At 48.5% G+C, this 13,282-nt stretch overlaps 1 protein-coding gene across 1 annotated transcript in view; it reads right to left on the reverse strand.

The window, feature by feature from the left end:
- LOC133352559 (neuroglobin-like) overlaps window positions 1-13,282 on the reverse strand; it is a 60,538-nt gene that overhangs the window by 8,768 nt on the left and 38,488 nt on the right. Inside the window, exons 4-5 of the mRNA XM_061568273.1 lie at window positions 11,441-11,561; window positions 6,050-6,130 (exon numbers count right to left, since the gene is read on the reverse strand). Of these exons, the coding sequence (XP_061424257.1) occupies window positions 6,050-6,130; window positions 11,441-11,561 (202 nt within the window). The remainder of the gene's footprint in view (window positions 1-6,049; window positions 6,131-11,440; window positions 11,562-13,282) is intronic.

The raw sequence follows: 13,282 nt of genomic DNA on the forward strand, positions 1-13,282 counted from the left end.
GAAAAATAAACCCCATTCGGTCAGAACATTGACTCGTTATTTCTTCTGTCTTTCAACAAAGCCCTTTTTATTGCCTCCAACGTCTGTATCGCCTCTGTGTGGGTGTATCACTCGTTACTGTTACTCATGGAGTGCATCTGTGCGTCTTTGTTGTGTGAGCGGGCCGTGGAACGGTGGCGCAGAGGTTAGCGCACTGCGCTACAAACCCAGGCCATCCGCGTTCAATTGCGGGTCCGCGAATATCTGAACCGGTCCTGGGCTACCCGTAGGTGGACTCAGCCATGATTGAGTACCTGATGTGGCATGTAAACATCAGCACTGGGGAGACAAAGGCAGCCGGGTGCCATGAGCCGCACTACCACATCGTTCATTGCGCTGGCATAGGTGCTCACTAACAAGCACTTACTCCAACAGCCTTTGTAGGCAACACGGGAGATACAGTATTTGTTTTTTTCACGTTGGAATACGAATGGGGAAATGCAGTGTCGAGTTCAAAGTCCCGTCAGGGCTGACTCAACCCATTGCCACTACTGGCTTCCTAAAAGCATCATCTTCTGGAGAGGCTGCACCACTCGGTGGGATGGACTGGTGTCCGTCACAGGAATGTGGAATTTCCATCATTGCCCACCGCCGTCACCCGTTAACAGTAACGGGAGATGAAGATCGCCCGATAACCTACTTTCTGGCTGCCTCATGTCACCCTATTGTGGCATTCAATGTTCCATGTGTACCACGTCCGTCATGTCTCAATGACTTTACCTGGGGGAGTCGATGGGAGTCTCTGGAAACCAATTAAAGAGCGACAGAAATGAAGAAGCGACGGAGACGTTGACCTGAATTGCTTATCATGTAAACAAAACATGTCATTCAAGGCAAGGAAAAAAAAAAACAAGAATTGCTTCGGATGAAAGCGTGTATTGCACGCCCCACAAACCGACAGGTCAGTCTTGTGAAGGGCATTTCAGTGGTAACTGTTTTGCATGTACACTCCAACCTTTGTCAGCTTCGATTATAGCCAATCTAAGGGCTAATTGGGAAGGATCGGTGGTGCAGCGGTTAACGCACTGAGTTACGGCGGCAGCGTGATGGCAAGGAGATGTTATCGTCATCGTCTGGTGCACAAGAGGTCGCTTGTTCGATCCCCGTGGTGGTCCGTGGATTTTTCTCCGGGTTCCTCCAGTTTGACCCTCCACATTTAGAGATATTACTTGGCTGCGACTATACATTCCTGCTTGTGATGATGATGATAATATAAGCCACTTCGACTAGCTATCCTGTGTGGCCAGGTCACTTCGGCAAAAATAATTAATAGCTCAGTGGGCTTTACCTGGTAAATGAAATAGTTTTGCTTGGGCAAAAAAAAAGATCATCTTCATGATTTTAAGTCCGATTCCCCGTCAAGGTCAACAGCAATGCCGAGTGATATCCTATTCGGTCCTGTGCACCCTCATTCACCAAACCTGCACCGACCGGCATGGTGAAGTATAGTCCAACAACCACTATGACACGGTGTGAGAGGGGACCTTCATCCAGCAGTGGAGTTTGCAAGGGCTGTATACGAAGAACTAATGTGGGGCAGCACATCTCTGGCACGGGATGTGTGTGGCTCTGCCCTCGTTTGGAGATGCTTTTCTCCAGGCTCTCAAGTTTACTCCCACGCTGAAAAATAATTCAAAAATAAAAAAAGATGGGCCATACATGCCCGAGCAGGACCCTCCTGAGAATATCTTGAGTCTCGATTTAAAGCTTTCGTGACTGCAGGGATTCCTATTCTTGGTTCTTTCGGTAAAGTCAAGTGGAAGGGAAATAATAAAATAATAAAAATTTAACAATACAATTATCACGACGTTTCGACTGCAACACAAGCAATCATCATCAGGTGTGAAAACCACAATCGAAACGTCGTGAGAATTTAATTGTTTTATTTTTATTATTTTATTATTTCCCTTCTACGTGACTTTACCGAAAGAACCAAGAATATCTTGAATCTCGTCGCAGGCCCGTCTACATCAACACACAGGAGCTAATGCAACAGAAACATATTTTGGTTATTTGCAAAACCAAGCACGCACTGCAGAACGAGCTATTCTCTGAGAGAGCCCGGAGGCGAGCAGATGAAATAAATAAAAGCGAAAAAAATGGCACGAATGAATAACATTGCGTCCGTCGCACACTGACACGCTGGCCTGGCAGATGGTTCGTGCATTTTCAAAATTGTAAAGCCCTAACTTTTTCTACAAAACAATTGAATAAGCAGAACGGAACAGAAGGGCAATGTTAACGTTAATGCTTGCAGAACAACGGCATGGGCTGGTTACGATTTAATAAGCCTCAAGCCTCGCTGCATCAATTTAAAAAACAAAAATAGAGTTCAACCGCCCGTAAATGAGCGTGGATTTACCCACGTTCGTGTCTGTGTTTTCGCCCGCAGAGTTTTCTTTCCGCGGCCGTGCGTTTCGCACGATTACCTCGAAACGCCTCTGATCATTCCGCTCGACTGTAATCATTCAGCAGGGAATCTTATTTTTTCATATTTCAGCAGCCTCGTAGGAAAAAAAAGAGAGCGGTCACGTGACCTGTAGCGCGCGTCCCAGGTGTAGGGTGAGGATTACAGATCCACGTGCGGTGTTCTCAGTGTCACGTGTGGTGTGCTCAGTGCCACGTGCGGTGTGCCCAGTGTCACGTGTGGTGTGCTCAGTGTCACGTGTGGTGTGCTCAGTGTCACGTGTGGTGTGCTCAGTGTCACGTGCGGTGTGCCCAGTGTCACGTGTGGTGTGCTCAGTGTCACGTGTGGTGTGCTCAGTGTCACGTGCGGTGTGCTCAGTGTCACGTGTGGTGTGCTCAGTGTCACGTGCGGTGTGCTCAGTGTCACGTGTGGTGTGCTCAGTGTCACGTGCGGTGTGCCCAGTGTCACGTGCGGTGTGCTCAGTGCCACGTGCGGTGTGCTCAGTGCCACGTGCGGTGTGCTCAGTGCCACGTGCGGTGTGCTCAGTGCCACGTGCGGTGTGCCCAGTGTCACGTGCGGTGTTCTCAGTGTCACGTGCGGTGTTCTCAGTCCCACGTGCGGTGTGCCCAGTGTCACATGCGGTGTGCCCAGTGCCACGTGCGGTGTGCCCAGTGTCACGTGCGGTGTGCCCAGTGCCACGTGCGGTGTGCCCAGTGCCACGTGCGGTGTGCTCAGTACCACGTGCGGTGTGCTCAGTGCCACGTGCGGTGTGCCCAGTGTCACGTGCGGTGTGCCCAGTGTCACGTGCGGTGTGCTCAGTGTCACGTGCGGTGTGCTCAGTGTCACGTGCGGTGTGCTCAGTGCCACGTGCGGTGTTCTCAGTGCCACGTGCGGTGTTCCCAGTGCCACGTGCGGTGTGCTCAGTGCCACGTGCGGTGTGCCCAGTGCCACGTGCGGTGTGCCCAGTGTCACGTGCGGTGTGCCCAGTGTCACGTGCGGTGTTCTCAGTGTCACGTGCGGTGTGCTCAGAGCCACTAGGGGAGGAAAACAACGCCAAAGAAAATAAAACGCGAGCAAATGTTTTTTTTTCGCCGGCGCGGGGAGTTGGCAGAGCTAACGAATGTAATTTAGCAAAAAAAAACCAGCGGGAGTTGTGAGATTCCTAGAAACAGCTGGTACCCAACAACCGAAACGCATAAAACTGCAAAAATGTTACGTACGATCGTTTAAAAAAAATTATGGCTCAGTTGCCACTAATGATGATGATTTAGTGGTAGTGCCAGCTCCCCAATGAGAGTCCACAGGAGACATTATTGTTCGGCCTCCCTATACCCCCCCTTCACAATTTATAAAATGTATAAAATTATCGTGATAAAAACAGGAGATGTAGTGAGAAGAGAGATGCAGATCGATGGCAGGCGTCGTGAGATGAGAGAAGAGAGATACAGATGAGACAGAAATATGGTGAAATTAGAGAGATGCAGACATGAGAGAGAGAGATTTCGTGAGATGAGAGGAGAGATCAGATGCTGACAAGATAGAGATGAGAGACATTAATTGGATGTTTGTGTTAATTAGTTTATTATATTTAGCAGGATTTGAACATGAGCTGGTATTTCATGTACCCCTCTTTTTCATGAAATTCAGGGCCACTTGAGTTGATTTGGGGCCCGAAGTTTTAGCTCGTGCCTTCAACCAGAGATTCAGTTGCGACAACAGCGTTTGACAAGCCCAGGTATTTCATTTCATGGACTGGAATGCAGACCGCCGAATAAAACTATGCTTTACATTGTAACTTTTATATTAAAACAGCTGACAAGAGAAAATGTATGTTCTTCTAAAGCGAAACTTACAAAATAAAAACGAATGTTCCTCCGGAATGATTGATGCACCTTAATAAGCAGGTGGAGGGCCCACTGCGATTCACCGTCCTTTATGAGACGTGGATGATTGTATCTCAGGAAAGACGGTTCATATTTTTTTTTAAATCAAAGGTCAAGGTCAAGAGGTCACCCACAGCAAATGGCGTTGACGCCACCGCATTTGCTTCCTTCTCTTCTGCATCTGCCATCGCTTCCTTCTACCCGATCTCTTGGGTCTGATAATTGATCGTTGTTTTTTGCCCCTTTTATCTGGCAACAAAACTGACACCTTTTTTTTTTTACAAGGAGTCATGTTTGCATAGACCACAATACCTGCAGTCGTAATGCAAACAAAAATCATAACTCTGATAATGTATGCACTGTCCTTGAAGTTGATTGGTCCACACTCGAGACAGCTTTCCTTAGAGCCTGGTCTCACATGGTGTTGGACCAGATGACGCCTAAAGGCGCACAACTCAAAGACAATGCACCATCAGAGTTTGAGAGCTCGGGCTAAGCATTTACACCATTGGAACCTCATTTGCCAGTAGAAAAATATAATAATTGTTTTTGTACCATTTTATCTGGCAACAAAACTGACACCTTTTTTTTTACAAGGAGTCATGTTTGCATAGACCACAATACCTGCAGTCGTAATGCAAACAAAAAAACATAACTCTGATAATGTATGCACTCTTGGGTCTGTTCGGTAAATTCGATCACCTTTGCCTGGCTTCAGCAGCTCGCCTTGGTACACGGTGATAGGTCCTTTAAGACCTATCTTAAAGTCTTACGATTGCTCTCAAACACCTGGGTACTATTCCAGTGCCTGCCTCGGTAGCCCAGGCATTCTCCAAGCCATCTTGTTATTTGTGGCTCCGAAACTGCAAAACTCAACTCAATAACTAAAATAAATAAATACATACCTTTATTGCTTGCTACGGTACATTGATCAGACAGATGGATTATTACATCACAGAATCATGAAAGAGTGAAACAGCTTTGGGGATAGCCTTCATCCAGCATTGAATAGATCGTGGCAAATAATGACGACGATGACATCATCATAAATGAAATGCAATTTGTATTTTTGCTGCTGCCGGCTATTGCTCATCCAACAGTGGACACATCATGGCTGACTATAAAGATGATGAGTATGAGCTGAAAGAGATGTACGTTTTCTCTCTCTCTCTCTCTCTCTCCTTCATGGTGTTGCCATCGCAAAAATTCCACAATTGCCGCTGGCTGTGAGAGAAAGCGCAGTGTAGCGTAGGGAACGAGGGAGTGTGCGTGTGTATGTGCATGTGCGGTAGTGTAGCGGTTAGCGCGCTGCGCTATGAACCTGGCGACCCGGGTTCGATTCCCGCTCACGGATAACACCAGTGACGATTATCTGAACCGGTCCCGGGGCTCCCCTGGGTCGACTCAGCCTGAAATGAGTACCTGGTGTGGTGTGTAAACATCGCCACTAGGGAGACAAAGGCGGTCGGGCGTGGTGCTGGCCACCCACCCCCTCGTGTACCGTTCCGGCCTTCATAGGTGCTCGCTAACAGCACTTGCCCCTACAGTCTGTTAAGGCTCTTTGTCTTTTTGTGCTTGTGTATGTCCATGTGCGTGGGCGTCTGTATGTGTGTTCGTGTGCATGTGCGTGTGTATGTGCATGTATGTGCGTGTGTATGTGCATGTGTTGCATGTGTATGTGCATGTGTGTCTGTATGTGCGTGTGTATGTGCATACGTGCCTGCCATGCGTCATCCACGTCCTGAGTCCACCGATCCCCCAGCACAGGTTTCACGGCCGATATGAACTCAGCCCCCACGAACTGAGAGGGCACAAGACATCACACACAGGAAGACAAGGATGAAGACCCCCGCCGTGTAGCCTGTAACAGATTGGATTCGGAACACAGCACGCTAACCAACTACACTACCGCTCCCCACTATATACACACATAATACACATGTGCAGACGGCAGCAAGCAGAGCAACGTTTTAAACACAAATAGGTGCACATGAAAAAACCCAGACCCACATTCACGTACATACATAGATATGCACAGACACAGAGAGACCCATGTATACACACAAAAACACATGGACACATGCACAGATACACACAAACACACAAACACTTATACACAATGAGACGAAGATAATCATGCACACCAACAGATGCACACAGAGATGTATACAAAGATGTATACAAAGACAGAGACCCCCCTTATAGCCTTAACAGACTGTTGGGGCAAGTGCTGCTAGCGCGCACCTATGAAAGCCGGCACGGCACACGAAGGGCTGGGTGGCCAGCACCACGCCTGCCCGCCTTTGTCTTCCTAGTGGCACTAGGCACTTATTTGAGGCTGAGTCGACCTAGGGGAGGCCCAGCACCGGTTCATATAATCGTCACTAGTGTTGGCCTGTGAGCGGGAATCGAACTCGGTACGCCAGGTTCGTAGCGCAGCGCAGCGCTAACCGCTATGCGACCACTCCCCCCCACAGAGATATATCACACATGCAGACACACGTTTCATGAATGAACGTTATTTCTTTTGAACCACAGCTTATGCACGCGGACGTACACACGTGACACACGCAGTGACGGTAATAATTACAGAAATACCCACCGTGCATACGACAAGCTCAGGCGATAAGCGCAAGGGCAGCTCAAGATACCACTTATCACCGCTGCCATGCCAGCTACGCGGTCAATTTATGGAGCCGAAACCCTGGCAAGAGTTGGCATCGGCTACAGCTGGGGGTGAATTAATGCTGTCCCATGCGACCACGGACATCGATTTACGGTAAATATTTCCTCTCCCTGACATTGCCCGAGACAATTCGCCTCCGATATTGCACGAACCGAAAGGGCTTGGACTTCATACAGAACTGAAAACGTAACCCCAACACTGTACGAATTAAAAAAAGACAATGCACGCGGAGCTATTTTAGTTCGGTCGCTCGCGAGGCGATGCTCGGAATGCCTGCCCCGGCGTCCGTGTCCGCGTCCACGTGAGGGCTGATGCGATTTTATTTTTTGTTTATGTTAAGCCACGATACGATATTGGTAATCGTCACGGCATGAAGATTATCCCGTAACAACTTGGGCGGTGACGTGGCCCGGCGTCAGCGCGTTCGACCGCTGTTCGCAGATTGGTTGGCGGTTTGAATCCGGCAGGCCACCCTAGTAAATACTGCCGATGTATTCGCGGTAAAATACAGTCTGCTTCACAGTCAATGTTCAAGATCTTGCGTCGTCATTTTAAAAAGAAAACTGATACCATTGTGCACCAGCGTCACAGTCCAAATGTGCAAAAAATGATACCACAAATTTTCGATCATTCTGGTCTATAAAGCCCTGCATGGTCTTGTACCAATGTACATGCGGGCCCGAGCGATCTGGCATGCGACTGGGGGTTCATGCACCTGCGCTCTTCAGAGCGGGACCCTACGACTACTCTCCCAGCCTCGACACTGGGGGGGTTATCGGGCACGCTACGAGCCTCGGTGTGTTTTAGGAGCGAGTGTAAGACTGACGATTTTATCATGGATTTTACTTCAACGTTATTTTATTGTCTTCGTATTTTATTTGGAGTGTACACAGTTGTGATACCCCCCTTGAGTGGATGTGATATTACATTTAATATAAACGCGGTTTACGGTTTGCATAGCAGCATTGCCCCTACTGTGAAACTGCACAGCCTGCCTGTGTGTGAATCCTTGCACCTTTGTGATAACCTTGCACTTTAAGAACAGAACAAATACGATCATGTACTAAGTTACTATTATTAGCAAAATGTATTTCACCCGTTTAACATCTGTTCTTGGCTGTGCTTCTATTACAAAGAAAGATAACTTAAAAGTTATTCAACTGCATTTCATTTGGCGCAAGCCTGCAACAGCTCTTCTAACAATTGTAACTTTTGCAACATGTGTCGATAAATAATGCACGCGCTGTCAGTTAAAAAGGAGCGGTGGCGCAGCGGTTAGCGCACTGCGCTACTTAACCCCGGCTAATGTCGTTGGCTGAATGATATTTGAATCTGCATGGGGCTCTTCCCCTAAAGTCCACTCAGCCTTAAATGAGTTCCTGGCGCGGTGTGCGAACGTCACTGCTGGGGAGACGAAGGACGCTGTCGGCCATGGTCCGTGGCCACCCCAACCCCCGTTGTAGCATTGTTCCGGCCTGCATAGGCAGTAAAAATTAACCCGTAAAAACACAGTTTTTCACTATAAATCCTTTATATGCGTGGCATCGGTTTTATTTTATTATTCATTTCTGTTTTTCTTGAGTAAGAGTTCCATTTGTATCACATTGGTATTTTAAATTAAATATGAAAATAAATTGTCACGCACAACGAGTCTGTGTGCAAAATGTCAGCTCGATTGGATCACGGGAAGTGGGTTAAAAAACGACGGAAAGATTTGCACGGTCGTAAGCGCGCAAGCAAGCAAGCAAGTGAACTTAATATAAAGGATTAAAAAAAAAAATCAAAGTTGCCGAGCGCAGGCCCGAAGTGGGCTGTAATATACAGCGCTATCGAACGGATAACAGACACGAGTGAATGTATTTCTTGAACAGAGGAAGGTTATAAGAACTTGGGAAAGGAGACGATGGGAGGGAATTCATAATCAGAATCCTTATTTATCCCAGAGAAATCCGATGAGCTATTAAGCTTTTTTTCACAGGCGCTACCGGCACCTGCCCCGCAGCCTTCGTCGGCTACGCAGTGGATCTTTGTATTTGTCTTCACGTGCCCATCGATCAGCAACGCATGTGCTCCGTTGCATCTCATTTTTTGTAGGCGTACTTAATGTGCAGCTATTTAACCACGTGGTGGGGCATCGATACATTCGTATCAATTCATTCAGGCTCCTACGCCTGTTATTTTCCAGTTTTGCAGTGCACATTTTGATTGTGAGAACATTTTTACTGCGGGCGATGGCGATGATGATGATGATGATTGCTCAGATGATCACGACGTCCTTCCCAGGGATTTTGCGGTAGACGTGCCTTGCCAAAGAAATTACAGGGCACGGTGGAGAGGGACGGCAAGGTCTGACGGATGAGAAAAATAACACGTTGCAAGACTTGCCAAACGACAGTTGCCCACCCCAACGCTCGTTTGAAACAAGCGGTGTGTTCCCTTTCCAAGTGTAGTAAGTATATATGGAGGCTTGACGACAGGATCGGAGGCACACTTATTTATTACACCAACACAGTTGTACAAGTCACTTGGCTACAGGGATTCTCGACAGCTAACCCCTCTAACCTATACCAATTCCTCCACTACGGGACTAGGGGAGGCTATCTGTCCCAGCTTGGTTAAGCTGGGATCCCGGCTCCCTGAGTCACCAGACCAGCTTCGTCTGGGCTCTCGGGGCCACGCCACCGGCTTGCCCTGGTCGGCCCTTATAAGGACAGCGAGCCAGGGGAGCTCTGGGGCCTACACTAGCTGGTCTTCCGTCTTCTCTGGTTAAAGCTGAGTCCCGACCTCGAGCCCTCGAGCTCATCACCTTTTATAGGACTCGCCCCCGAGGGGGGGCCCGTGGGGGATACACATGCGGACGTCGGTGCTAGCGCCACCCTTGTGTACGGCCGTAACCCCGCCCCTTGTGTTTGTTGGCCATCCGTGGCCATGCATAATCACACCTCAACATTCGTAGCCATGCGCAATTACACCTCTACACAAGCATTGGTCGCCGTGAAACAAAACATCACGTTCGGAGGACCGTATCCGCTCACAACCTCCCGTCGAACGGTGGGGCAGCTCCCTCCCATATTTCTCCCCCCGCTGCGCTCAAGCGATGAGTAACAACGGAGCGTGTGGATACCGTGGAGGGAAGGCAAAAAGAAGCGGCGGGAGGGTGGGGGGGAGACAGCGGGAAGAGACGGCGAGGTGAAATCGCAGAGTTCGGAGTCCGCTTGGCGGGCAGGAGAGGAATGAAACGGTAGGAACATGAGAGAAGCCTTTGCCTAGCAGTGGGCAGTTACCGGCTGACAACAACGCAACAACTATGGCTGCACCTGATGTCAAGAATAGCCTTGACCCCCGTTCTACAACACTGTATGCTCACTCCGCTTAAATCTGGACGAATCGCTGACCTTTTCTCTCCTGAATACAATCAATGATGGCAATGTCCTGTTCTCTCCGCCTCTGCACGTTTGTTTACATGCCAGCCTTGTTTACACGGCTGGACATTTCCCCTTTCCCCTTTGCAGGATCTCAGGAAAAATAGCACCGTGGGGTATTCTGAGGCTATAAAAAATATATTTTTGGTGTTTTACAGGGTGGACAAAAAGTCAGCGCACATCGGTTTACTTCCTTTATTTGAACACTCGCATTATACATTGCAATTGTTTATTCTTTAAGTTAATATTGTATCGATTATCATGATTACCCATCTATTTTTCTTCTTCCCTTTCAGATGACGTTGATAAATTGGAAACAAAAAAATCGTCCGAAGACGATCCAGTTCACTTCGTGTTCACGTACGCCACAGAAGGCAGCTGGAATCTTTTTAAAAACGCCTGAATTAATTTCAAAAGAGAATGCATGCACCATGCAGTAATATTAATGGAGGTCAGTTAGGACATTTGTTAAAATAAATTCAATAACGCTATGTGTCCTGCATTATTGGCCACCGTGTATATATATATGTACAATAAAATCGGCTTTGTGTAACCGCGCCGGATCAGACGCGCCGTGCTTCCTCGCTATCAGCGGAAATATTTGTCGCCGGCTGTCTGCGGAAAGGAGAAAAAATGAAAAAAAGTGTCGCCAGCAGTATTGCGTAGACAACAGGGGCCGCGGGTCGGTGACCTTGTCTTAACGGCACCGCAAGACCAGCCCCCACCGCCTCGCTCGCTCGCACCCCCCCACCCGCCTCCCATCATGCCCCATCTATCACCCGCGCGCTCGCAGCTTCTCGTGTCCTGAAAGCGAAACCTTCCAAGGAAATAACGGCGCTAATCCGACCCTTGCCTTCAACGATTGTGGTCAACCCCGCCCTGCCCCCCCCCAACTACCCGGAGGCACGGCCGTTGTTGGGGGTCGTAGGCATCGTTGGGGGGGGGGGGGTGTCCGGACACCAGTCCCCGCGTCCCCCCCCCCCCGTCCCCACAGCCGCCTCACCTCGTAGTACTTGGGAGGAGCGTTGTACTTGTAGTGCTTGCGGCCCAGCTCGAATATCAGCTGCTCCAGAACGGTGTCTTGATCCAACCTGGCCACGGTCTTCTCGATGAGGGACATCACTCTGGGGGGCGAGGAAAGGCGTGCGAGGTTGAATGAGCGCAAGCGACGGCGATGGTGACGACTAGAAACGTCATCTACACGGTTTTGGGTAAATGCATAAACACACTCTGGGTAGGAAGACAAATTGCTTCCTCGGAAATGTATCGCTGCGTGTGCCACTAGTGGGGGTCACCTGTGTGATTGTCCCCCCCCCCGCCCCTCCCCCAACTACAGTCCTTGTGACAACCTCCAACCCCACGGTTCAGCTTTCCGTGATTACCAACCATCAGGTGCGTGCAGTGTGCAGTGGCTTCGCTGGCATAAGAACCGAAAAGATCACCACGTAGGTTGTCGCGGTTGTGGTTTGTAGACCTTTCGATGCGTTTTTCGGGAGCGTTGACGAAATAGATTCACTTTTTTTTGCCAATCTCAGCGCATTCATTTAACAAAGTAAAGTGATGGGTTTTTTTTTTTTACACATATCTGTTATGTATATTCTCAGACCTTTCACACCATTGTATGCATGTTTTCCCCCCACGTACCATTTGGGAGATGCAGAGCATGATGGACGAACAATTGCGGGTTAAATATATAAAGACATAAATACATAAAGACATTATATATAGACGTATATTTATAGACATAAATAGACTACCCGCCGCTATTAAACTTGTCCCTGGTTCCTTCCGGAACACGCAAGCCAGGCGTTCCAGGTCATCCCGGCCCATTTCCACCGTCGGCTAGAACACAACACGGTTTGGTCATTCCAAAGAGCCGGACTTGCGGAATGCAACGGCGAGCGGAGTTGCGAAACACCGCCAGCGTGGATTCGGTGCCATCTCACGCCGAGCGTAACTCGAGTCGGAATTTCAACCGACTGGCAAATCATGAAAGCACGGCCGAGCTACGTTGTACCAAACGTGTCATCGCTTTTTTTGATGGCGCGCCCACGGACGACAGGACACCAAGTAATTTCAGCCCGGTGAACCGAGTTCGCTGTGAAAGACAATCCCCAAAAATTTAATTTGACGGTAAAATCCGCACGGCAACGATGGACATGCTGAGCACTTGCAAGGGCAAGTGCGTCCAATATTTCATTGCAAATGCCGAGTATACAAATAAGGGATTTTTTTTTTTTACAAAAACGTCCACGGAGACATCCCGAGATATTAAAATCCATTCGGAATTAAACGCACCTCCCAGGTTGTTATTATTTATAAGATTCACGGAGAATGCATTAAACGTGTTTACGTATTCCTCGAGGAATCGCTCGATACAAAGACAAAGATCCCCCGTATAGCCTTAACAGACTGTAGGGGCAAGTGCTGTTAGCGAGCACCTATGAAGGCCGGCACGGCACACGAGGAGGTGGGTGGCCAGCACCACACCTGACCTCCTTTGTCTCCCCAGTGGGAGACAAAGGAGGTACCTCCTCAGGCTAAAATAATAATTTGGCGCTGCTGCTGCATTGGCAGAGGTGCTCACGCGCAACCAACAAAACAACTCAACATATTTGTCAACACCCCTGCCTTGAAAGAAAACAAAATATATAAAAATAACAAATAATTCATAGGTGACATTTCGGGCAATATCCCTTCTTTATATGTGCTTTGAAGAAGGGCCGTTTCCCGTAACGTCGCCTATTTTTTATTTTAAGGCAGTGTTATTGACGAATGAGTTCAGTTTTGTACGTATGAACTTTCTTCGCACCGTACGTAGCCCACCGTGCTAATCGGAGGCATC

Source organism: Lethenteron reissneri, chromosome 41, assembly GCF_015708825.2.
Source record: "Lethenteron reissneri isolate LAM-NWPU_2019-01 chromosome 41, ASM1570882v1, whole genome shotgun sequence".
Classification (NCBI taxonomy): Eukaryota; Metazoa; Chordata; class Hyperoartia; order Petromyzontiformes; family Petromyzontidae; genus Lethenteron; species Lethenteron reissneri.